The 26,780-nt window shown below is 43.9% G+C and overlaps 1 protein-coding gene across 1 annotated transcript; it reads left to right on the top strand.

Annotated features, from left to right (window-relative positions):
* Positions 1–1,703: 1,703 nt before the first annotated feature.
* SUDS3 (SIN3A corepressor complex component SDS3) lies at positions 1,704–17,324 on the top strand. The gene is made up of 12 exons (XM_034407654.3): positions 1,704–2,099; positions 3,728–3,797; positions 4,866–4,921; positions 5,614–5,685; positions 6,643–6,662; positions 7,240–7,396; positions 8,898–8,993; positions 9,221–9,282; positions 9,875–9,896; positions 11,038–11,143; positions 14,759–14,843; positions 16,229–17,324. Exons 1-12 carry the CDS (start codon positions 1,883–1,885, stop codon positions 16,325–16,327), a joined length of 1,062 nt encoding a protein of 353 aa, XP_034263545.2. The 5' UTR covers positions 1,704–1,882; the 3' UTR covers positions 16,328–17,324.
* Positions 17,325–26,780: the final 9,456 nt, after the last annotated feature.

Below are 26,780 nucleotides of genomic sequence, written 5' to 3'. Positions count from 1 at the left end.
ACTCTGTTCTATTCTATTCTATTCTATTCTATTCTACTCTATTCTATTGTATTCTATTCTACTCTATTCTATTGTATTCTATTCTATTCTACTCTACTCTACTCTACTCTATTCTATTCTACTCCTACTCTACTCTACTCTATTCTATTCTACTCCTACTCTGTTCTATTCTATTCTATTCTATTCTACTCTACTCTACTCTATTCTATTCTATTCTACTCTATTCTATTCTACTCTATTCTATTCTATTCTACTCTACTCTACTCTATTCTATTCTATTCTACTCCTACTCCTACTCTGTTCTATTCTATTCTATTCTATTCTACTCTATTCTATTCTATTCTACTCTACTCTACTCTATTCTATTCTACTCCTACTCTGTTCTATTCTATTCTATTCTATTCTACTCTACTCTACTCTACTCTATTCTATTCTACTCCTACTCTGTTCTATTCTATTCTATTCTATTCTACTCTACTCTACTCTACTCTACTCTACTCTATTCTATTCTATTCTACTCTATTCTATTCTACTCTATTCTATTCTACTCTACTCTACTCTATTCTATTCTATTCTACTCCTACTCCTACTCTGTTCTATTCTATTCTATTCTATTCTACTCTATTCTATTCTATTCTACTCTACTCTATTCTATTCTACTCCTACTCCTACTCTGTTCTATTCTATTCTATTCTATTCTATTCTATTCTACTCTACTCTACTCTACTCTACTCTACTCTACTCTACTCTATTCTATTCTATTCTACTCTATTCTATTCTACTCTATTCTATTCTACTCTACTCTACTCTATTCTATTCTATTCTACTCCTACTCCTACTCTGTTCTATTCTATTCTATTCTATTCTACTCTACTCTACTCTACTCTACTCTATTCTATTCTACTCTATTCTATTCTACTCTACTCTACTCTATTCTATTCTATTCTATTCTACTCTATTCTATTCTACTCTATTCTATTCTACTCTACTCTACTCTATTCTATTAGCGAATTAGTGAAGCCTGCTCTGCAAACAGTTCTACGTTCTATGATGTTGGAGCTATGAATTCTGGGAGTTGAAGTCCATGCATCTTAAAGCATGCTGGCTGGGGAATTATTGGGAGGGAGGGAGGGAGGGATGGATAGATAGATAGACGATCTAGATCATAGATGATAGATAGATAGAGATAGATAGATAGATACGATAGATAGATAGATTGATAGATAGTAGATCTAGATCATAGATGATAGAAATAGATAGATAGATAGATAGATATAGAGTAGAGCTACATTATAGATAGATAGATATAGATAGATAGAGTAGATCTAGATAATAAATGATTGATTGATAGATAGATGATAGATAGATATTGTCACTTTAAATATACACTAATCGACATACATTAAAATGAAATTTAGTTGCATAGAGCTCTCAAAGGGTCACCACCTCCAATATACACTGTATAAACATAAATAAATAAATAAATAAATAAATAAATATGTATATGTATATGTATATGTATATAACCACATATATTATATGATACAGAGAAACAACACTGTAATTCTGAGAGTGGAAGTCCATATTTCTTCAAGGCTCCAAGGGTGGGGGGGTGGGGGAGAGAGAGAGAGAGAGAGAGACGGAGCCCGGAAGTAGTCGTTTCGCGTACACCTCTACTGACTTGAGTCTAACTACCCCATCCTGGGCGGCCGAAGCCCCGCCCAGGCGTCTACGGAAAGAGCGACGGGCCAGACGAAGTGGACGGAAGCGGCTGGCGCGCCTGCGCGGAAGAAAGGAGCGCGCTTCTGTGGGCGCTCGCCTGAGGAGGGACCGGCGTCGCCGGACGGACGGACGGACTGAGCCTCCTCCGGCTTCGCGGGCCATGAGCGCCGCCGCGCTGGTTTCCCCCGCGCTGCCCGCGGGGCCTCCGCTGCCGCCGCCGGCTTCCACGCTGCCCCCGGGGGCCGGAGCCGCCGCCGCTGCCGCCGCTGCTGCTGCCGCCGCCGCCGCCGCCGAGAGCTATGAGGAGGAGGAGCTGGAGAGCCCCGCCGAGGAGGAGGACGGCGAACGCAGCGGGCGCGCTCGGGACTCCGACGAGGGTGAGCCGCGGCCGGTCTGTCTGGGGGTGGGGGGTGGGGGGGGGCGGCCGGGCGGATGGAGGGCTGGACTCCAAAACCCATCATTCCCCGCCGACCGCGGAGGGCGACAGAGGCGCTAGGCTAGAGCGTCGTTTCCTGTAAAAAGGGGGGGGGGGGGTTTGCGGAGGGGGCTGGACTACAATACCCATTTCCTTTGGCTGGTGCTCGACCCCCCCCCAAGACCCATCATGCTCTGCCGGTGATGGAGACTGCATGGGGTGAACTCCACAGCACCCATAATTCCCTCTCTGGGGTAGTTGAACTACATTAACCATCGCTTTCGAGGTGGGGGGAGGTGCTGGAGCCCAATGCCCATCATCCTCTGCCAACAATATAGACTGCATGGGATGTACTCCAGCACCTATAATTCCCTATCTGGGGTAGTTGAATTACACTAACCATCGCTTTGGAGGTAGCGGGGAGGTGCTGGAGCCCAATGCCCATCATGCTCTGCCAATGATGGAGACTATATGGGGTGAACTCCAGCACCCATAATTCCCTCTCTGGGGTAGTTGAACTACACTAACCATCGCTTTGGAGGGAGCCCAATGCCCATCATGCTCTGCCAACAATATAGACTGCATGGGATGAACTCCAGCACCCATAATTCCTTCTCTGGGGTAGTTGAACCATACTGACCATCGCTTTGGAAGTAGGGGGCAGGTGCTAAACCCCAATGTCCATCGTGCTCTGCCGGCAATGGAAAAGGCATGGGGTGAATCGCAACACCCATCACTTCCCATCTCTGGTGGCTGGACTACAGTACCCATCGCTGGCTGTTTGTAGGTGCCCAATCACAGCGCCCATCACTGTGCCCTAGCTAAAGGGAGTGCAGATGCTGGACTACAACACCTATCACTCTGCAGACAGTGGAGACTGTAAGGGCTAGATCACAACCCCCATCACTTCCTATCTCTGGTGTCTGGACCACAATACCCATAACTGGCTGTAGTGAGGGCAAATGCCTATCCCAGTACCCATCATTCTCCCCATGACATTAGAGACTGTAGGGGCAAGACCACAACACCCATCACTTCCTATCTCTAGTGTCCGGACCACAATACTCATCACTCTACAGTCAGGTTAGATGCTCTCTACCTACCCCAGCTACATGTTTTCAGGACCTGTTCGTAAGTCACTTTTTTTCAGTGCCGTAACTTCGAACGGTCACTAAACAAACTTTTGTAAGCCGAGGACTGACTATACCTATTACTCTTCCCATCTACATTGACTAAAGTGGCTGGACTACAATACCCTCCTTTTCCCGGCCTTGGATTGCAAGCGTCCGACCACAGCACCCATTGCTCTAACCGCAAACACGGCAGTTGCTGGTTCTGGACCACAATACCCATGACTGTCTCCCTACCATGGAGACTCTGGGTGGTGATGGACCACAATACCCATCTCTGCCGCTTTTCAGACTCACCCCTGCTGAGGTCCAGCATCTCTAGCATTTTAAAAAAAAGGCCAGTTTGCAATTTTGGCCCTGCAGGCTCAGCCTGGAGAAACTTGTTTGAGCAAAAAAACAAAACAAAAATGACTTTTATTTGATGTTTTCTGACATGATTGATGCTGATCCTGTTGCTTAGATACGGAAGATGCCAGTGAAACGGATCTGGCGAAACACGATGAGGAAGATTACGTAGAAATGAAGGAGCAGTGAGTATTGTGGCAGCTCTGGACTATCTAGTATCCAACTTCTTACTCTCTTTCCACTCTATATTCAAAATGGACTGTGATTAATATACCTCTGTGTGTATGTATATGTATATGTGTAAATATAAATATACGGTATGTATAACTATATAACCGCACATATACATGCACACACAAATACACTGTGTATCTCTCTCTCTCTCTCTCTCTCTTTATGTATGTATGTATATGTATAAATATAAATATATGTATAAATATATAACCACATATATACATGCCCACACAAATTCACACAATGTCTCTCTCTCTCTCTCTCTGTATGTATATGTATAAATATAAATATATGTATAAATATATAACCAAACACATACATTCACACACAAATTCATACACATTGTGTGTGAGTGTGAGTGTATACATAATTAGTTTACTGATTAGCCCATGGGCCATATCAAAAGTGCAGAGTTCAGACACAAATTATTACTAACATCCAATAAAAACAATTTAAAATGAAATTGGAATAAAATACAATTTAAAATGAGATTGGAATAAATATACAATTTAAAATGAGATTGGAATAAAATACAACAGTTATACTCACATTCCCTCCCTCCCTCCCCCCTCTCTCTCCATACATACACACCCACAGAGAGAAAGAGATGTAGATATATAAATATATCTCATGTGTATATGTGTGCGTATGTATGTCTGTGGTTATATATCTTTCTTTTGAGAGTGAGCATCAGAATTTCATTTTTTTAATCTCTGCCAGTGCATTCACAGAAAAAAGTGACAATAACAATGATGTTTCAGTTGTTTTGGGATTGCACCCAAAGCATCTTATCACTAAGGGTACCACCTTTTCTTTCTTTTGCCACAGTCATTCTATTTCTATTTGCTATTCTTTGTGCTTTGTTGTCTTCTCCAATTCTTTCTCATCCCTTTTGCTGTTTGTTTATTATTATATTACTATTGTTGTTATTCTTATCATTATTAACATTTGCTTGTCACCCATCCCACTGCCAGGTAACGCTGGGCAGCTTATAACATTAAAACCTATTCTCTTTTCAGGATGTACCAGGATAAATTGGCATCACTAAAAAGGCAGCTGCAGCAACTACAGGAAGGTAAAACTTTTCAGTTGCTAATTACGATACCGTTTAGCTTTGTGAGTTTGCCTACACTGGAATGTTGAGTTCTCGGATCTGGTCTCTTGCAAAACCTGCAGAGGGGGGTTCCAATATTTTGAGGGGTTGCCCCAAAGAAGAGGGGATCAACCTATTCTCCAAAGCCCCAGAAGGCAGGACAAGAAGCAATGGATGGAAACTAACCAAGGAGAGAAGCAACCTGGAATTAAGGAGAAACTTCCTAACAGGGAGGGCAATTAACCAGTGGAACGACTTGCCACCAGAAGTTGTGGATGCTCCATCACCAGAGGTTTTTGAGCTGGACAGCCACTTGTCTCAAATAGTATAGGTTCTCCTGCTTTTAGCAGGGGGCTGGACTAAAAGACCTCGAAGTCCCTTCCAACTCTGTTACTCTGTTAAATTCTGTACCTATTATCTCCAGCTAACATGACCAGTATCAAGTGGTAGAGGTGGGGGATTATACCTCAAAACCTTGAGAGAACACAAAAGTTTTTGGTAAACTATTAATATAATTTCCTGAGTAAATAGATGATAGTATTTTAAATCTTACCAGGCAACTGGCGTCTATAGGAAGAAATTAAGAAAAGGGGAGGGTTTTCTTTTCTTTTTTTCTTTTTCTTTTCTTGGTGTGTGGTTGCAATCTCTCATACCGTGACTTTTTTATTCCATAGGTACCTTACAAGAATATCAGAAAAGGATGAAAAAGCTGGATCAACAATACAAAGAGAGGATCCGCAATGCAGGTGAGCAGGTTGGACTGAGGTGGCAAATTCATCCTAACGTGTCAAATTACCTACTCAGGATTCAAACCTTACAAAGTGAGATATAGGTAGTTCTCGCTCCGCCACCACAATTGAGCCCAAAATTTCCATCGCTAAGTGGTTATAACTAGTTATTTGGTGTTTCCTTTTGGAATTAGCTGGAGCTATCATTGATCACCAGGTTCATTTATGAAATCAAGAAACAGCCTGCTGTGACCCCTGTGTTAGCTCTCACAATTCGGTCCTATCTGTTGTGACCTAGTAATTACAATATCCAATTAGTCCCAAACAAACATATTTTAGTGTAACAGCTGAGAATTATGTTCATTCTCAGCTGAGTCCCAATTAGTTGCAAAACAAGTCCTTCGGAAGAAGTCCTTAGGGATAATCACCAACCTTTATCTTCTTTGGCACCCTGCCAAAAGCCTTACTTGGCAAAGCCCCACAAAGTTCAGAAACAAACGAGATGCCGACTGGAAACAGAGTTAGCAAAGTTGCTTTCCTGCAAAAAGGCCCAAGTGCCTCTGTTTCTCTTTTAAGCCTTATGGGAGGGGCCAATCATCTCCTGCCTTACTCCTGAGTCGTCCCTTTTGTTTTAGCTGCTCTTGCCTTCTGGCTTTGTTGTGCGCTGCCCAAAGGGACTTTTGATGAGCTGGACAAGCTACATAAATCTAAATCAAAATTGTATAAATACAATATAAATGCTGAATAAACAAATGTTGTGTGCATGCATTTGTGTGTGGATTAATTATGAACTTTTGGGGGATTTCGTTCAGAGAGAAGTATATTCGAAGTTCACTTGTCTTATTAGCATTAAAACTTACTCTTAACTCTCTTGTCATTCACAAACCTATCCCAGAACAACAACTCCAGTATTCTACTAAAATTAAACATGTTTGTACCTTCCCTCTAATAATTGTCATGTCTGTTTCCTTCCAGAGCTTTTTCTTCACTTGGAAGTAAGTATATCTTACCGAAACTATTTTATGTTAGAACTTCAGGATTATTTCTGTTTCCTGCATTGGATTCCAGCCTAGACAGATTTGCAATAGATTCACCAAAATTTAAACAAAGCTGCTGTTAACGGATTTTAACGAATCTTGTACAAAAAAAAATGTTTTACCCTGTTTTCCCCCCCCCCCAAAAAAATAAGACATCCCATGATAATAAGACCAATCTGGCAGCTCTGTGCATGCATGCACTAAGAACAGGCTCCTCCTGTTCCTCTGCCTCTCTAATGTCCAACTCTGGAGGCTCCGGAGTCTGTGCATCACTCCCCGATGGCCCTGGCCTCATCTCTGCCTCTGACGCAGAGCCCTCGTCTGGGCCTTCCCCTGACTCCAGGACTGGCCCATGTTCCTTCCCAGCCTCCTCATTGTCCGACTCCCCTGCCAGCTCCGCAGGGTGCTGGTGGACCACAACACTTATACTCCGAAAAATACAGTAATGAACTCAACCTAATGCTTAATGACGAGCAACCTACGTTTCGCCTTAACCTTGAAAATGCTCTCCTTTTTTTTTTTGGATGTGGATTAGACAGAGCAGGTGGAACGAAACTACATCAAAGAAAAAAAAGCAGCAGTGAAGGAGTTTGAGGATAAAAAAATCGAGCTGAAGGAGAGCCTGATCGCTGAATTGGAAGAGAAGAAGAAGATGATTGAGAGCGAGAAGCTCACCATGGAACTGACAGGAGGTAAAGCAGAGACTAAAACGTTTCCGAACCGTTGAGACCAACCACTTTGGAAGCCCTTGGCTCAAGACACAGGGTCAATGCGAAGTTTACGGAAGTGTTCTGACCCAGCTCCCCAAATACAACAAACCCTCTGACGTGAACGCAAAAGATGCCTTTAATTAGGAGCACCGGCAGCCCCAGCCAAAAGTTTCTCTCACCGCAGGCTAACAAGTCCGTCTGGCCGGAAGATGAATAGTTGTCTGCCTCATCTATTCATCTCCACCCCCTGCCTTTTATCCCCAGAGCTAGAGTGGGGCTTCACTAGCAGCGGTGGCTCTTCCTTCCCAAGGACCGGCCCATAGATTTCCACCGCTCTCCTCTCCTCTGCCTTCTGTGCATCCTTGCATCTGGCACTGGACCCAGCTATTCCTCCTCTTCCTCATCAGCCACCTCCAGACCTGAGGGATGTTAACTCTCCATCTGAGGGCCCTCTCTCTCTCTCTCTCTAACCTGGTTTGGAGATTCAGTGAAGTTGAATAACAGAGCTGGAATAACAGAGTTTGACTATAGAATTAAATAGAATAAAATTAGAATGGAATGGAATAGAAAAGGAAAAAAAGAAAAAAGAAAAGAAAAAAGAAAATATGGAATGAAATGGAGTAGAATAGAATAGAATAGAATAGAATAGAATAGAATAGAATAGAATAGAATAGAATATTGGAATGAGGACTGGAATGGAATAGAATAGAATTAGAATTAGGAATAGAATAGAGTGGAATGGAATAGAATAGAATAGAATAGAATAGAATAGAATAGAATAGAATAGAATAGAATAGAATAGAATAGAATAGAATAGAATAAGGAATAGATTAGAATTAGAATTAGGAATAGAATAGAATAGAACAGAATAGAATAGAATAGAAATAAGGACTAGAGTAGAATAGAATAGAATAGAATAGAATAGAATAGAATAGAATAGAATAAGGAATAGATTAGAATTAGAATTAGGAATAGAATAGAATAGAATAGAATAGAATAGAATAGAATAGAATAATAGAATAGAATAGAATAGAAATAAGGACTAGAGTAGAATAGAATAGAATAGAATAGAATAGAATGGAATAGAATAAGGAATAGATTAGAATTAGAATTAGGAATAGAATAGAATAATAGAATAGAATAGAAATAAGGACTAGAGTAGAATAGAATAGAATAGAATAGAATAGAATAGAATAGAATAGAATAGAATAGAATAGATTAATATTCTTTATTGGCCAAGTGTGATTGGACACACAAGGAATTTGTCTTGGGTGCATACGCTCTCGGAGTACATAAAAGAAAAGATACATTCGCCTACATTCCATAGATGTGAAAAATATATCTGGGAGTGGAGTGGGGAGTAAAGAAATAGGTTTTTTTTTTATTATTGTGCCTCAATACTCAGATGGGGTTTTGTTTCCCCCTGTCGCTTTTAATAGAAATGTGTGGACTTACAGTCCAATTGGTTTGTTGCTGTCTTCAGATTCCATGGAAGTGAAGCCGATCATGACCAGGAAATTGCGGAGGAGGCCGAACGATCCGGTGCCCATTCCTGACAAAAGGAGGAAACCAGCTCCAGATATCCTTTCTGCGATGAAACCTTGCCCTAAAAACTCAAGGCTTGGCCAGTATAGGTAGTCCTTGACTTACCACGGTTCCTTTAGCGGCTGTTCAAAGTCACAACGGCGTTGAAAACAGTCTTAACAGTTTGCTTGCACGCTTTGGGTACCTGGCACCGAAAAGGTTAACCATCACCGGCCTAAGCGGTTGCTCGAGTGTTTTTGCATGACCCTTAATGCGGATTACCTCAGCTCAATTATCTCCTCACGGACGAGCAGATCATGGAAGATTTGAGGACTCTCAATAAGGTAAGTCCCTAGGGAGTTGGGCGGCATAGAAATGCAACAAATAAATAATAAATAAATAAATAAATAAATAAATAAATAAATAAATAAATAAAGTGCGGCTAGGAGAAGAAGAAAAACAAAAAACCCCACCAATCCTTAGTTTTCTGTCTAACCATCCCAATTTTATTTTCTCTGGATTTGAGCCAGTATCCTGTTTTTCGTTAGAAAGAACTGGTTTTACGTGTGTCTCCTGAATTCAGGTGTTGATGTGAAAAGGGGGGGGGGAGAGAGGATATATTCTATATCAGGGGGTGTCAAACTCGATTTCAAGGAGGGCTGAATCAGGATTGTGTTGGACCTTGGGGGCGGGACAGGGTGGGCGTGGCCACTTTGACGTCACTCATGTTGGGGGCCGCCTGTGGAGGCCCGAGTGCTCGGCCAGTGAAAACGGTGCTCCCCCCCCCCCGCCCAAGCTCTGTTTTCGCTGGCGTTGGCCCCACGGGCTGGTCCTTCGCTGTTTCCAGGGTGGCCCCGCGAGCCAGATCTATTTTCTTGGTCGTACTTTTGTGACTATTCCTTCAACAGTTTTCCTCTTCTTTCTTTTTTTTTTTAGCTTAAATCACCTAAAAGACCAGGTGAGTAATATGACCATGGGGCATTGTTTGAATTTAATTAGTTATTTTGCTTGTTTTGGCTCGGAACGGAGGGAAGGACTGCAGCTTAGTGCTCTTCTTGCCATATAGAAAATCCCAGATTCAGCCACTGTCCACCCTGCCGTTGGTATATTAGAATTACTTCATTGTCACTTTAAATGTACACAAATTGGCATACATTAAAATGAAATTGCGTTGGATACAGCTCTCAAGGGTCTCCACCTCTAATATACACTACATAAACAATTTAAATTTAAACAATTTAAGTACCGTATTTTTTGGAGTATAAGACGAATTTCATCCCTAAAAGGGGGTGAAAATTTAGGTGCGTCTTATACACCGAATCTAGCCCCCCCCCTCTGGCCCCCACCCTTTGGTCTCTGCCTCGCAGCAGTTACCTCCTTGCAAGCAAACAGCAAGAAAAAACAGCTTCTTTCAGCTTCAGCACAGGCTAATTAGCACAAGTTGATTGAATCGGCCTCCCAGCTCTCAGCTGATTTGCTCTCAGCTGTTTTGCACGGCTCTGCTGCTTGCTGCAAGGAGGAAAATTGCTGGAGCAGATTTTTTTTCCCCCCTTGTGCTAATCAAGCTATGCTGAAAATGAAAATGAAAGTAAAGAAGGCTGCTGTTTGCTGTAAGGAGGCAAAATTGCTCAGAGGGAGATTTCTTTTTCTTCTTTTCCTCAGCAAAAAAGGTAGGTGCGTCTTATACTCCGAAGAGTAAGTAAGTAAATAAGTAAAACATATGCACATACCCACCTATATTATAGGACACAGAGAAACAACACATTTTAGTTCGGATGTATAAATATACGGTAGTGGCCAAAGTTGTGGAAACCTTTTTGGAAAAAGTACTTTTGAGGTTTGATGGCTAATAACACCACTTTTTTGGGGGGGGAGTTTCAAGATAATCCTATTCCACTGCTGGAATGGCCTGAGAATAGCCCAGACCTTGACCCAATTGACCTTGACCTTAACCGAAAGCCCTATCAGTTGTGGAGCCGACCAGCGACAGGGAGCCGCAGCCGAGGGATGAAAGAGCCACATGCGGCTCCAGAGCCACGCGGGTTGCCGACTCCTGACATAGATGCTTATCGCCCGGTCCTCTTTTTTTTCTGTTCCAGCATCTCCTTCCTCGCCCGAGCATCTTCCAACGACTCCTGCAGAATCCCCCGCCCAACGATTTGAGGCACGGATAGAAGACGGGAAGCTTTACTACGATAAACGATGGTAAGGGGCGCGGGTAGAACGAGGGGCTTTTTTTAAGAGCAGCATTTTAAGAACGCTCGGGAAGTCAACGTTTATTTTGTCAAAATTGTGACGTGGTTTGCTTGTCCAGAAGCTTAAGTGTGGAGAGTAGTCATGGCTGTTCACGCTCAGAGGGATTAATCCTTTCTAGGTCAGCCTGGCAGGGGGATTCCGGGAATCATAGTCCCAAAGTCTCCGCGTGGAACCGAATTCAGGAGGAAATGGAAATCACGGTTGTTATGGACGTTTTATACCACTAGGTGGCAGGAGACCACCAGAAGTGCTCTCTTTCTCTGAGAAAATGCCTTTTTCCTCCATTTTTCCATAGCTGCCATATCTTTAGAAAGATCCTATCTACAGTCCTCGCTTAATGACCGGTTACCCAAACTAGGTAACATCATCAGTGCTACTAGGGTGGCACCGATGAGGTTACCTAGTCTAGGAGTGAAACATCTGCACGAAAACAACCAAGCTCAGAGAGCACCAAGGACCCCGCGGTCCTCCTCCTCCTCCTCCCCTCCTTCTCCACCTCCTCCCTTCCTCCTTTACTCCACAAACCTCATTCCCTTCTAGCACTGATGATGTTACCTAGTTGGGTAATAAAACGTCTGCAAGAAAACCGCCAAGCTCAGAGAGCACTAAGGACCCTACAGTCCTCCTCCTCCTCCTCCTCCTCCTCCACAAACCCTGCTCCCTTCTAGCATTGATTACATTACCTAGTTGGGTAATGAAACATCTGCAAGGAAACCCCCAAGCTCAGCGAGCACTAAGGTTCCTTCCCTGTCATTTAACTACCTATCTGCCTTCTTTCCTTCCTTCCTTCCTTCCCTCCCTCCCTCTTTCTTCTCTTCTCCACAAACCCCACTCCCTTCTAGCGCCCGTATTCACTGGTTTTGGGGTTTTCTGCCTACAATAGAATGTTTGTTACATTTAGGCTAAACGTTTTTGTTTAATTTCAGAATGTTTGTGGTTATTTTTGTTCTCCTTTCGCAGGTTTTTCCTATGCTCAGCGTAGACATTCCCTTTTACCGTTAGAAATGTGTATTGTAATTTTAAAAAAAAAAGATTAATTGCAATAGTTTGGCAGAAAGTTGATCCTTTTAAAATAGCTCCCATGTGTAGGAGGACAATTTCGACCGGCAAATTAAAATTCCCCAGCTATTCTATGTCTTTAAAAAAACGAATCTGCCGGCTGCTGCAAAAATATATTTCTTTCCCCCCCCCACAACCCCCCTTTTTTTGATAGGCAACATATAAAAGGATCATTATCTCCAAAGAACAAATGATTATGGCTAGGAATGGAATATCTAAAGCTTTAATGGTATTTAGACTTACAAAAATTGTGGTTTTCAGGCTGGAACCCAGAATCTGCGCAAAGCGTTGAGTGAAACCTGGTTTTTTAGTGGAAATACACCCTCATTTACGGAATCAGGTGTGATAGACAGTGGCTTGGTTACGACAATTGCACGCGGGAGCGAAAAAACGACTGTAACATCTATGGGATGAGAAATTCCATTGCTAAGCAGAGTGGTGGTTATCGTAAATGAGTGTGCTGGCGGCAGAGTTGGACAATGAGATTGGGGAGGAATTTGGGCCAGTTCTGGAGTCTGGGAAAGGCTCTGATGGATGCTTTACATCGGATGCAGAGATAGAGCCGGGGCCGTCCGACATTTCCCAGCCATCACAGAGGCAGCTGCCTTTGGAGGCTGAGATGAGTGAGGAGGAAGAAGAACAGCTGGGGCTTGTTCCAGATGCATGTATGTGCAGAGCAGTTAGGAGAGGAGAACAACAGAGGACAAGGAGTCGACTCGGGAAACAAAGCGCACGTGGGCGCTGAATGGCCCCTCCCTGGCTGGGGAATAAATAGAAGGAAAGGGGAGTGGTTGTCGTAGAAGACAACCGTTCGTATTTCTGAAGATTTTGCTCATTGTGTTTCGTGCCCCAAGGAATTGCTTGCCAGAACTTAATTTGCAGCCTTTTGGCTGGGAGCTCAGGGCCTTGCAATTATCGCAAGGAACTGATAAGGTCTGTTGCTGCAGGAAGGACTGACTTTTCGGTGGGTGAATGCAATTAATTCACAAGAGGTAAATAAAGAGGGGAAAAACAGGAGTCAGAACAATGAGTCACTCGCAGGAAATCAAAGCTGCTGGATTGGACACCCTCATATGTTCAAACCCGTGCCTAACATTTTCGATCCTATCAGAAAGCAAAAAAGCTTTTCCTTGCTCTTGTTAAATCCTGTGGTCGTTTCCGTTAAAATTGGCAGGCAGGGTAAAAAAAAGCAACAGTCCTCAATTTTAAATGCCAGAAATTGGAAGAAGCGTAAAACAACATCTCCTCTTCCCTCCTGCGTACGGTTGCAGGTTTTTTTTCCCCCCCTACGTTTCTTGCAGGCAGGTGAAGTTCCCAATCAATACGGTAATGCAAACAGCGGAGAGGAAATTGCACAAACCACGATGGAAGCAGCATCGTGAACGTTGTTGGGCAGGAGATTGAGCTATTAAGGGCAATCGGAAATGGGGAGAGAGGCGCAACGGTTCTCTGTACTTACCTTAGATACCCAAGCGGAGCAGCGTAAACAGGAAGCGTGTCAAACAATTTAGGCTGCCGATTTAGGGGATGGTTAATCTTAGTTGAGCTCTACCTGAGACACTTAATCTCTAGAAGAAGATCAGGTAAAAAAATGATGCATTGGAAGAAGAGAAGATAATGTTAGTGTCTTTTTTTTTTTTTTACTGCGAGTACATCGGCCCACATTAAAAATGAAATTCTGTTACCTGCTCTCAAGAGAGTGTGTATCTACCCAAACATATACATATGTTATGTTGTTGTTAATCGTGAAGTTGTGTCTGACCTATTGTGACCCCATGGACAACGTTCCTCCAGGCCTTCCTGTCCTATACCATCCTCTGGAGTCCATTGAAGCTCACACCAACTGCTTCAGTGACTCCATCCAGCCACCTCGTTCTCTGCCATTTTCCCAGCATTAGGCTCTTCTCCAGGGAGTCCTTCCTTCTCATTAGGTGGCCAAAGAATTTGAGTTTCCTCTTCAGGATTTGGCCTTCTAAAGAGTTGATCAGGGTTGATCTCCTCTAGGACTGACCGGTTGGATCACCTTGCAATCCAAGGGACTCACAGGAGTCTTCTCCAGCACCAGAGTTCAAAGGCCTCCATTCTTTGGCCTTCTCAGCCTTCCTTATGGTCCAACTTTCCCAGCCATACATTGCAACTGGGAAAACCATCGCCTTGACTATACGCACTTTTGTGGGCAGGGCGATGTCTCTGCTTTTTAGTATGTTATATGGTATGGTATGGTATGGTATGGTGTATGGTATGGTATAATTATCAGTGGTGAAATTCAAATTTGTTTACTACCGGTTCTGTGGGCATGGCTTGGTGGGCATGGCAGGGGAAGGATAAATTTGATTCGGCGTATTATATAAGTATGTCGTTCGAAAACCGATCTTCCTGTTAAGATTTCAGATTTTGCATTCTATGTTTTGTATTTTATTTCCGTGTTCCTTTTTTTTAAAAAAATTGAAATATGATATGAATGTGCCCTACAATCAAATCAATAAAGGTTTTCTTTATTTCCAGGTATCACAAGAGTCAGGCTATTTATCTGGAGTCAAAAGAGAACACCAAAATCAGTTGTGTGATCAGCTCGGTGGGAGCCAACGAGGTAAGACGACGTCTCCTTTTCATCCGGGGGTTTCCGGAGTTGCGAATCAGGATCGGCCTTCCCCGTAACTTTGGCGTGCGATAAACGGTATTGTTCTTGCTTCCGTTGCATGGCAACCATCCGGCTGGAGGGCTTCGGGGAAGGATCCTTCAGAGCAGGAAGGGAGATTTTCATCAAGCAATTATTTCTTTGGATTACACTTCTGATCTTAACCACCGCTCTCCTTCTGAAACTTAATCAGAACTCTCGTCTAGCTTTTCTGGCGGTGGATCAGAAACAGATACCCTTATGGCTCCGCTGCTTTTTAGCCAGTTGCGTTTAAATCCATGTGCTCCTGGGATTTCATCTCTTTCTTTCAACCCTTAGGTGTGTTGCTAAAATGGAGAAATAAGCTGAGCGTGGTTGATTTGTAGCTGGATTATGATGGGCTCTTCAATGGAAGGCTATAATCTTTCCTGCCTCTGTAGGAGAAGAGCAGATAGAGACAGAGGGCGGAGTTAAGCATGTCATCAGCTTGGAATCGTTACGTTGCCACAAATGTTCCAAGAAACTTAACTCCTCTTGAATTCTATTGAGTCTTATCTAGCCCCAGTTTAATACTGAACTTTAGTTGACTAGAGTCTTGTGTATAGACTGAAACAATACATCTTCTGAACCGCAACTTAATGCCTGATAGCAGTCTTCCGGTACTTTGGGGAGGGGGGTGGGCTGTCACGGAGAAGAGACAAAGATTGACTTGTTTGCCCAAGAGCAGGACAAGAAGTAACAGGTGGAAAAGATCATTAAAGAAAGATGCAACCTGGAACTAAGGAGAAATTTCCTGACAGTGAGAACAATTAAACAATAGGACAGCTCACCTCCAGAAGTTGTGGGTGCTCCCTCATTGGAGATTTTCAAGAAGAGACTGGACAGCCCTTTGTCCAGCAATAGCACTTAGACTTATATACCGCTTCACAGTGCTTTCCAGCCCTCTCTTAAGTGATTTACAGAGTCAGCCTCTTGCCCCCCAACAATCTGGCTCCTCATTTTACCAACCTCGGAAGGACGGAAGGCTTAGTCAACCTTTAGCCTGGTGAGAATCGAACTGTAGCCGGTAGGCAGCAGAAGTAGCCATGCATCACCATGGCTGCTATAGGGTCTCCTACTTGAGCATGGGGTTGGACTAGAAGACCTCCAAGGTCTCTTCCAACCCTATTATTCTATGCTGTAGTTTAACCAAAGTGGGTGGAATTGCAGGGAAGAATCGAAGTGGACTTCCGGCTACCATAACATCATATCGAGCAATCTAGTTCTAAAACCGCTCCGTAACAGAACAACTGTCTCTAGCATCACAATTTCTCTCCTTCTCTCTGTCTGTCTGTCTTTCTTTTCCCAAACCTTGACAGATCTGGGTGAGGAAAACCAGCGACAGCACAAAAATGAGAATCTACCTTGGGCAACTCCAGAGGGGCGCTTTCGTGATTCGCCGGCGATCCGCCGCTTGACTGTCGTTTTTTTTCTTCCACCCCTGGCAGACCCTCGTAATTGAGGACAATCGGCCGTCTGCGAGATGTGTGCTTGCGCCCCTTAGGTGTGATTAGGCCCCCAAAAAACCAAACCATCATTCTTCCCTCCTTTGGAAGTGCGTCTCCACCAGCTGCGTATTTCTCTCGTGGAACGCCCCGCCACCCGGACTGACGATGTTGTTTTTCGCCGTCTCGTGGTCTCCACAAAGTTTCAGAAGGACCTCCGGGGTTTTTTTCGTCTTCCCATTATTTCATTCGGTCGCCAACGGTTTCCGTCGAGGAAAAAAGACCGGCACGCGGTCAGCCTGGAGGAAGCTCCGCCAAAACCTCCGGGGAAGCGGAGCGTACGCCAAACGTCTCCGGAGGAGGAGGAAGCGTCGACAGCGTCGAAACGTGGGGGAAAAGGACGGCGTCGGCATGCCGGGAAATGGTTGGGGAACTCTCGGGACCCATCTCGGCGCCCAGGATTTTGCGTTATTTATACGGAACGGAGTTTCGCGATTTTTTTTTTTCTTTCTTGATTTAAACCCAAGCGACGTTCAGAGCTTGGCCTGTTTTTTTTTCCGTTCTTGGTTTTGCAGGCAAAGATGGACAAACACAGAGGGGTGGGAGGTGTCTCTTCTTTCTGTTTTTTTTTTCCTCCTCCCCTGATCCCCCTCCCCTGCTCAAAGCAGCACCAGGAAGGCTCTTCGGCTGAGGCTGATTGTGTCAGCAAAAGTACCACCTTTGCCGGGCTACCTTCCCCTTCGTCAGGCTGGCCTTCTCCAAACCTAAAAAACTTTGGGTCACATGGTTTGAAAGGGCCTTGACTTTTGTGCATGCAAGTTGATTCCTCCCTTGGCTCCTCCCCTTCCCCAAATGTAAATACTAAGAGAGTAGAGCTTGGATCTCAGTCTGAAAGCACGGGCTGAGTTTCCCAACATTGTACTGTTTTTATGACACGTTGCCTCCCCAAATACTTTTTATCTCTCCGGTTTTTATGTGTAGCATTGGATTTATTTCTCCCGGCCTCACAACGCTGCGCGGTTTTTGTGTGGCTTCACCTTCTGGCTCCACCGTCGGCCTTCTTTGAAGAGCGAAGGTCCCTATAATTATTCCAGATCGCTCTGCAGATGGTTATGGGTGGAACGAACCGAGAAATTGGGTGTTGAAAATAAACACGGGATAATCTACCAGTTAAACCAAGATTATGCATCACACGGGCATGTACTCCAAGATTAAATATTCCAGAAATGCAGTGGGAAAAAGGTAATAGTAATACCAGCTTGTGTCCTCAAGGTTGGGTGGAATACCTGAGCCTTCACAGAGAACCTGCCGATTGGCTCAAAATACCCCCAGCTGATTTTCATGCCTAAGAACTCAGGGCTAGAACTTCCAGTCTCCTGGTGATTGGCCAAAGTCACCCGGTTGGCTTTCATGCCTCAGGCAGGTGTAGAACTCACGGTCTCTTGGTTGACTGGCCCAAGGTCACCCAGCTGGCTTTCGTGCCTAAAGTGGGACTAGAACTCACAGTTTCCTGGTGATTGGTCCAAAGTCGCCTAGTCCGTTTTCATATCTCAGGCAGGACTAGAACTCACGGTCTCTTGGTTGACTGGCCCAAGGTCACCCAGCTGGCTTTCGTGCCTAAAGTGGGACTAGAACTCACAGTCTCCTAGTGATTGGTCCAAAGTCGGCCAACCAGCTTTCATGCCAAGGACTAGAACTCATCATCTCCTGGTGATTGACCCAGAGTTACCAAGGCAGCTTTCATGCCCAAGACACCAACTCACCATGCCCAATTCACCATCTCCTGGTGATTGATCCAAAGTCACCCAGCCAGCTTTCACACCCAAGGCCTAGAACTCACCATCTCCTGGTTTCTTAACGCAGCATCTTACTGGCTCCAAGTAAACCTATAGTGAGCCTTGTGCAAAAATATTGAGTATCCCAAGTCTGCTTTTTCCAACCTGGGTACACTCCGCATGTAGCCCAGTTGAATTGTTGGGAATCCCAAGACACGCGTCATCCGTATTTCCAGAGGATGCCTATATAAGCCATTCCTTCCCTACCTTTCCCCAGCTGTTGCCTTCCAGGTGTGTAGAATTGACAAGCAGTGTAGACATTGATGTAGGAATTGAGCTCAACAACATCTGGAAGGCAGCTAGCCAATGGACCTTTCTCCTCTCCCCCAAACACACACACCCCACCTCCCTTTGTAGCTGTGCTCCAAAATCAGGATGAAGAGAAGCAGATTGATTCCATCACCTTTGCTGGGAGAGCATCTCAACTTCAGGTTTGGCAGCTTTTAAAGATCTGTGGGTTTCAAAGTCATACGCTTCTCGTTGCCTATGTTGTTCATCGTTTAATGACCCCGTAATCCCTTTCACGGTGGAGTCGGGGCAACTGAATGGAGCTAGTAGAGTGTTTACTGGCCAGATGCCCTTCCTGTCACCAGTACGGAGTTTTGTTCGGCAGATATATTCTCATGATGCCCAGAGAGAGAGAAATATCAGCCTCTAACCTAGGATCGAACTCGCAGCCTCCTGATTGTGAGGCGAGAGCTCCACCTCTCTAGGCCACGCTTCTCACTGCCTACGCCGCCTGTGAATTCCCCCACATCGGGAGTTGCCAAGTTTGAAAAGCACCGAGCAAAGCGATTTCACCCAAACGGTTATCAATTAAAAAGAAATTGTGTTTTCCTTTTTTTCCCCCTCATCCCTTTTCCTTCAAATTCCTGTTTTTTTTTTTTTAAAGACCGTAAAACTCAAGGCAGGGTTAGTTCCACTGCTCATCCTTGTAAAAAAATGTTTTACGATTGGGTTCCCCACTCCCTCGCCTGCCTGATTTCCGAAGAGTAAAGCTTACAAGCCAACCTGGCTCATTAGATCTAATCAGAAGTTAATCTGTGCACGTTAATCTCTTAATTAAAAGGTTGCTTTAGCATAACCTCATCAGTATAACGGGGGTAGGCGAGCGCAGGGAGGAGAAACATGCTTGACATACGTAATGGGAAAGGCCTCCATTTTGTGCGAATTTACTCGGAGGGCCTTTGCTTCCAGATGGTGCGTGAAGGAGAAACGGAGGCTGTGGTGTGTTCACGCAAGTCAGGTGAAGAGATACCTAGCAGATGTATTCACACAACGAGCGCAGCTCAGTTAGAATCGCCACAATCTTGTGCGATCAAATTTCAGATGCTTGGCAGCTGGTTCATACTTACGACCGTCGCTGCGTTCCGGGATCGCCGGGATCAACTTTTTCTGACCTGACAAGCAAACCCAGCGGGGTGGCCAGATTCACTTCACAACCGGGTTACTCGCTTATCAACTGCAGTGACAACGGCGCACTTAACAAGAGTGGAAAGAAAAGTTCTAACATGGGACAAAACTCACTTAACAGATGTCTTGCTTAACAGCAGAAATGTTGGGCTCAATTGTGGTCGTAAGTCGAAGACTACCTGTATTCCTAATGTGGTCTCAACACTTGGCAAACCGCAACAAGCCAAATTTAATGATTTTTAATTATTAGATAATGATTGGATGGATGGACAGATAGATAGTAGATGATAGACAAAGATAGATTGATAGATATAGATAATAATAAAGATAGATGATGATAGATGATAGAAGAGATTGATAGATGATAGATATAGTAAATGATATAGATAGATATAGATAGAAAATGATATATATAGATAATGATAAAGATAGATCATAATGATAGATGATAGAAGAGATAGATGATAGATATAGTAAATGATATAGATATAGATAGAAGATATATATAGATAATGATAAAGATAGATGATAGATGATAGGTGGATAGAGATGATAAAGATAGATGATAATGATAGTAAACGATTGATTGGATTAGATGATAGATATAGATGATATATAGATAGATAATGAGAGATAGATATAGATAATGATAAAGAGATGATAATGATAGTAAATGATTGGATTAGATAGATATAGATGATATATAGATAGATAATGAGAGATAGATATAGATAATGATAAAGATAGATGATAATGAGTAGATGATAGATCAATATAGATAAGATAGATGATAGGATAGATAGATAGATAGATAGATAGATAGATAGATAGATAGATAGATAGATATGTGTTAGCAAATGTAGCTCTGGATTCAGCAAACGTTTATTCTTTAAAAAGAAAGTCTCCAAGACTGGAATCTTGTGCTCTCTGGCACTCCATGTCACGTCTTAATTATCTCCTTATTTGCAGAATAAATGTTTGATCATCGTGACAGCAATTACAGGATAAATTGCACATTTAACCTTTACTGATACCAGGCATTATTTTCTGGGGGAGCTTCAGCCTGTCAAAAGACGAAGGTGCCATTGCTAAAACAAGATGCCTTTTGCCGTTAATTTAATTGCCATTGATAGATGGTTACGCTTTCTTCCCCCCCCCAGAGACCGTGGCTTGGAATTGGGTAAGGATGAGCTGCTTAGCAACATGGGTCCAGCTTGAGTGTCTTCCTACCACTGAGGTGAACATCAGATGATGGGGAAGGCCAACATTGTCTTAACCTTTCAATCATAGCCTTGCTACAGGGCTCCTAAGAGACACACCTGAGATATAATTTAATGGGAAGGCAGAAGGAAATGATAAAAATAATGCTGGAGTTGTCACACGCTGAATTTCAGGGAGCTTAAAAGGTTGGTTTGCTAGTCCATCCCAAACCATAATGAGAATAAAGGAAGGAAGGAAGCATAATGAGAAGGAAGGAAGGAAGGAAGGAAGGAAGGAAGGAAAGGTTAAAATAATAGTGGGGTTGTCATACATGCTGAATTTCACCTACTGAATTATATCGAATTGTATCATCTGTCCCATTGCAATTCTATGGGTCCATTTTATGGTGATTTTGTTATGGTTCTATCTTAATTTAATATATTACTCCATATAGTATTATCCACATACCTTTATGTACATCTATATCTCTATTTATCTCTCTCTCCATCTCTCTCTCTCTCATCTATAATAATATCTACTATCTATTCAGCTCTCTCCATTCTTTATTATCTATCTAGTCATCTATCCATCCATCTATCTATCAATCAATCATGTCATCTATTCATCTGTCTATCTATCTATCATGTCATCTATTATCCATCTGTCTTATCAGTTTATCAATCAATCATGTCATCTATTATCCATCTGTCTACCTGTACATCCATCCGTCCATCCATCCATCCACCCATCTATCATCTATCTATTTTGTCATCTATTATCCATCTGTCTATCTCTCTATCAATCAATCAATCATGTCCTCTATCCATCCATCCATCTATCATCTTATCTATCTATCTATCTATCTATCTATCTATCTATCTATCTATCTATCTATTTCAGTGGATGAAATCCAGCATGTATGGCAATTCCACCATTATTTCAATTCTTTTCTTGCTCCCATTTCATTACGCTACAAGTTGGGACTGTACGAGCAACCTTCCTTTTTAAGCTTCCTGAAATCCAGTGAACGAAATTTAAACTTTATTTAAACAAAAAAAAAATTGTATATCAGTCCCATGGCGTGACCTCTTTAGATGCCGCCGTGCGCTAAGCAAAGACAATAAATTTCAGAAAGCTTAAAAGGAAGGGGGGGTGTCCGGTCCATCCCACCTCGTAGCAAATGGGATGGCAGGAAGAAAGAATTAAAACAGCTGTGGCGTGGTCATGCCTGCTGATTTTCATCCCCTGGACTTCAGGAAGCTTTAAAGGAAGGCTTGCTAGCCCATCCTATCATTAGGATAAATGCTAGCTAGTTTAGAGGCCTGTTGGTGGCAAGGAGATATATAAGATTCCCGCTTGTTTTTTAACTTCGAGGGTCACGCCAGGAGGCAAATTGGATTAAAAGGAAGAAGTGGATCAAACCGAGGGAAAAATGAAATTTGATTTCATGTAACCGAATGGAATTCAATTAGCTTCCAACAAGGCTGCAGCTGCTGAAGGGAAGTCAGGTTGATCTGAAAGGCAAAACTTTGATCCAGGCAGCCTGTGAACGCAACCCCGTAAGCGAAATCGGGCTCTGCTTTGGCTGTTTGCATTGAAATTCCTCCCTTTTTGGAAGGCATTTCTGAAGTAAATTCTCCTTTATTAAAATCAAATGGAGATTTGGTACCTCCGTTAACAGGCAGCCCTCAACTTAACGTCCACAATTGCAAAGCAGGGCAGTGGTTACGCGAATTGTGCCGGATTTATTTATTTATTTATTTATTTATTTATTTATTTATTTTTGTTGATCTTTTTTTCCCATGGTCGTTAAGCGAATCACTGCAGTTGTTAAGAAAATCACACGGTCATTCAACGGAGTCTCGTTGCAACGGAGTCCCAAGCACCCCACAGCCCTCGACTCTTGCACAATATGCTAGTCGGGGCAAGTTAATTTCACCTCAACTAAGTTACTTGGGAGTCACGCAGTGCAACTAAGCTAAGAATACTGGTTAGGCAGCGGTGGGCTGCTGGGGGTTCACAGAGGTTCGGGAGGACCTCTAGGTAAGATTCTGTGCAGTTCAGAGAACCCCCAAATCCCACTCCTGGCTGGCCCCGCCCCGTCCCACCTACCCCTCCCAGGAGTCTCCACACAGCCCGTTTTGGATGCACGTAAGTGCAGGGCGTACATGGAGGCTCGGGAAGGGCAAAAAACGGGCCTACCGGAAGTTCAGGAGGGCCTCCAGAGCCTGGGGAGGCCGTCTTTGCTCTCCCGGAGGCTCGAAAAAAGCCTGCAGAGCCCAAGGAGGGCAAAAATGCCCCCCCGGGTGCAGGACACTGACTAGGCCACGCCCACCATGGCCACACCCACCCAACACCCAGGCAGAGAACCCCTTGCTAAAAATTTTGAAGCCCACCCCTGCGGTTAGGTTGGCATGGCATGTAATGCTGGTCGAAACACATTTTAACCTGCTGCGATCTGTGACTGATTGATGACCGAGTTTTTAAACTTTTTTTTGGTGGTTAAACTCAAATGGTCAACCTTGACGTTTTCCGGGACTACTTCGTTCAGATAGCAAACAAAATTTTGCCAACCCAGGCAAAATTCTATGCTCTAGCAACTTTTTAGATCTCTATTTCTGCAGGGCAGCCTAGTTAACTTCAAGAAGATCTCATTATTTCCTTTCCTGCTAAACTGGCTTTGATTCAAGCTACAGTTTACGGAAACCAGTGGGCTGATATCTCAAACCGAGATAGGATCTCCCTCTCCAGCGGAGTTTAATAAAATATAGATATACTGAAAGAGTTGATTCCCTTATCACTGTCTTACACCCAGCTGGGCTTCGTTGAGGAGTTTTGTGTTTAATAAAAGCAGAAAGCAAAACCCTTTTTTTACCCCCAAAAGGCTCCGTGCTAATCTGAATGAGAAAAGACAAAAAATGGCAATGGAGCCATCAAAAAAAAACAGCCCTATTTTTCCAGGAGTCGCACAGCTGGTTTACTAGTGTTTGAAGTAGGAAGGAGGTTGGCTTGCAATGCTTATTATTAAACCAGTGGTGAAATGCTACCGGTTCACACTGGTTCGCCCGAACCGGTTGTGATAAAAGCTTATCAGTTCGAGCGAACTGGTAGTAAAAGAAAGCTACTGGTTGGTCCGAATCGGTATTTCCAACGATCAGCAGGAAATCCTGCTTTCTAGTGAATCTAAATCGCGCGGCACAGCTGTTTCCCCTCCCTTCGCTGTTCTACATCCCTTGTTAAGTGTCCTTTTTCTGTGCGAAGCGTGCGTTTGGCGCGCACCGGGCATGTACGCACTTGCACCATATGTTTGCCACGCACCGAGCATTGCCGGGCAGCGAGCCTGTGGCAAACCACGGAGGATTTCACCACTACATTAAACCAAGAATTAAAAGTTACCAAATGGCAACTAGAGACTTTACGGGAAGGGAAATCGGGATAAATGTAGATTTAAAGATGTTAACAGGATCTCTCTTTGAGAGCAGAACGTTACACGATGGTTAATATTCCAGCTTGCTTCCTAAAGACAACAGCTGCCCTGCTTTTATCTTCTGGATTGTTCCAACACTGAGAACCAGTTTTGTGTAGTGGTTAAAGTGCTGGCTTAAAAAACAGCACTGGCCCAAGAGACTGTGAGTTCTAGTCCCATCTTAAGGCATGAAAGCCGATGGAGTGTTAATGGGCCAACTGCCAGGAGATGATGAATGCTAGTTCCACCTCGGGCATGAAAGCCAGCTGGGTGACCTTGAGCCAACCACCAGGAGACTGTGAGTTCTAGTCCTGCATTAGGCTTGGAAGCCAATTGGGAGACTTTGGGCCAATTACTAGGAGACTGTGAGTTCTAGTTCCACCTCAGGCATGAAAGCCAGCTGGGTAACCTTGGGCCAACCACCAGGAGATGGTGAGTTCTAGTCCTGCATTAGGCTTGGAAGCCAACTGGGAGACTTTGGGCCAATTACTAGGAGACTGTGAGTTCTAGTTCCACCTCAGGCATGAAAGCCAGCTCGGTAACCTTGGGCCAACCACCAGGAGATGGTGAGTTCTAGTCCTGCATTAGGTTTGGAAGCCAACTGGGAGACTTTGGGCCAATTACTAGGAGACTGTGAGTTCTAGTTCCACCTCAGGCATGAAAGCCAGCTGGGTGACCTTGGGCCAACCACCAGGAGATGGTGAGTTCTAGTCCTGCATTAGGTTTGGAAGCCAACTGGGAAACTTTGGGCCAATTACTAGGAGAGTGTGAGTTCTAGTTCTGGCTTAGACACGAAAGCCAGCTGGGTGACCTTGGGCCAACCACCAGGAGACTGTGAGTTCTAGTCCTGCATTAGGTTTGGAAGCCAACTGGGAGACTTTGGGCCAACCACCAGGAGACTGTGAGTTCTAGTCCTGCATTAGGTTTGGAAGCCAACTGGGTGACCTTGGGCCAATCACCAGGAGACACTGAGTTCTAGTCCTGCCTTAGACATGAAAGACAGCCGAGTAACTTTGGGCTAGTTCTGTCTCAGCCCAACCCACCCCTGTGTTTGCCACCTTGAGTTCTTTGTAAAGAACTAATAAAAATGTATTCCCTTACTGGCTGGGGAATTCTGGGAGTTGAACTCCATCCATCTTCAAACTGCCAACGTTGAAAAAAAAATAACTGATCTATACTGTCAATTTTGCCCTGGCAGCATATTTCCACATTTAATCTCTCAGTCCGATATCATAGCCAAGATCTCTCTTTTGAAACTTGCTTGATTCATTCCTGCTGCCAATTATGATATTTTTTTTTTCCTTTACATTTTCTGGAACGATGCCTAATAGGTGGATGAAGCTCCAGGTTTATTTTTAGATCGTTGTGGGTGTTTGTTTTTCTTTTAATGGATTCCTTTCCAATACGGTTGAATTGTTTTGGCACAACCATCACAAGAGGGCAAAATCTCCCTCTTAAGCAACCCACCGAAGAAGAAAGCATTGCTACTTTATTTCTTGATATCCTGAAAGGTTTGGAAATTGTGAGAACAATTAATCAGTGGAACGACTCGCCTCCAGAAGTTGTGGGTGATCCAACACCGGAGATTTTTAAGAAGACATGGGACAACCATTTGTCGGAAATGGTATAAGGCCGTGATGGCGAACCTATGGCACACATGCCAGAAGTGGAACACAGAACCCTCTCTGTGGGCATGTGTGCCATCACCAGCTGGTCTTTGCGGGCATCAGGGCGCCAGAAAATGGCCTGGAAAATGGTCCAAAAACAGCCTCAAAATGGCCCAAAAAACAGCCTCAAAATGGCCCGAAAACAGCCTCTAAATGGCCCGAAAACCACCCTGAAAATGGCCCCAAAACAGCCTCAAAATGGCCCAAAAAACAGCCTCAAAATGGCCCCAAAACAGCTTGAAAATGCCCCAGAAAACAGCCTGAAAATGACCTGAAAAGCGGCCTGAAAATGGCCCCAAAACGGCCAAAAAAACAGGCTGGTTTTGGGCCATTTTTCGGGCAAAAAACGGCCTGAAAATGACCTAAAATGGCTTGAAAATGGCCCAAAAAACAGCCTGAAAATGGCCCAAAAACAGCCTCTAAATGGCCCCAAAACCACCCTGAAAATGGCCCCAAAACAGCCTCAAAATGGCCCAAAAACCACCCTGAAAATGGCCCAAAAACAGCTTGAAAATGCCTCAGAAAACAGCCTGAAAATGACCTGAAAAGCGGCCTGAAAATGGCCCCAAAACGGCCAAAAAACCAGGCTGGTTTTGGGCCATTTTTCAGGCAAAAAACGGCCTGAAAATGGCCTAAAATGGCTTGAAAATGGCCCAAAAAACAGCCTGAAAATGGCCCGAAAATCAGCCTGGTTTTTGGCTATTTTCAGGCCGAAAATCAGCCTGAAAATGGCCCGAAAAATGGCATGGTCACACCAGAAACCAGAAAAGCAGCTGATGACGGTTCGTGTGCCCACAGAGAGAGCTCTGCGTCAGGCATGAAATCCAGCAGGTTCTGACAGGTTC

This window comes from Pantherophis guttatus, chromosome 17, assembly GCF_059756535.1.
Source record: "Pantherophis guttatus breed Tessera chromosome 17, ASM5975653v1, whole genome shotgun sequence".
Classification (NCBI taxonomy): domain Eukaryota; kingdom Metazoa; phylum Chordata; class Lepidosauria; order Squamata; family Colubridae; genus Pantherophis; species Pantherophis guttatus.
Note: the sequence above shows the minus strand (reverse complement) of the source record. Positions and strands in the feature narration are given on the sequence as shown.

What these genes read in the sequence shown, in the direction of transcription:
- SUDS3 (XM_034407654.3), top strand. Translation starts at nt 1,883, where the DNA reads ATGAGCGCCGCCGCGCTGGTTTCCCCCGCGCTGCCCGCGGGGCCTCCG. An exon ending in TACGTAGAAATGAAGGAGCA is followed by an intron (nt 3,798 to 4,865) that starts GTGAGTATTGTG and finishes TTCTCTTTTCAG; the next exon opens with GATGTACCAGGATAAATTGG. An exon ending in CTTTACTACGATAAACGATG is followed by an intron (nt 11,144 to 14,758) that starts GTAAGGGGCGCG and finishes CTTTATTTCCAG; the next exon opens with GTATCACAAGAGTCAGGCTA.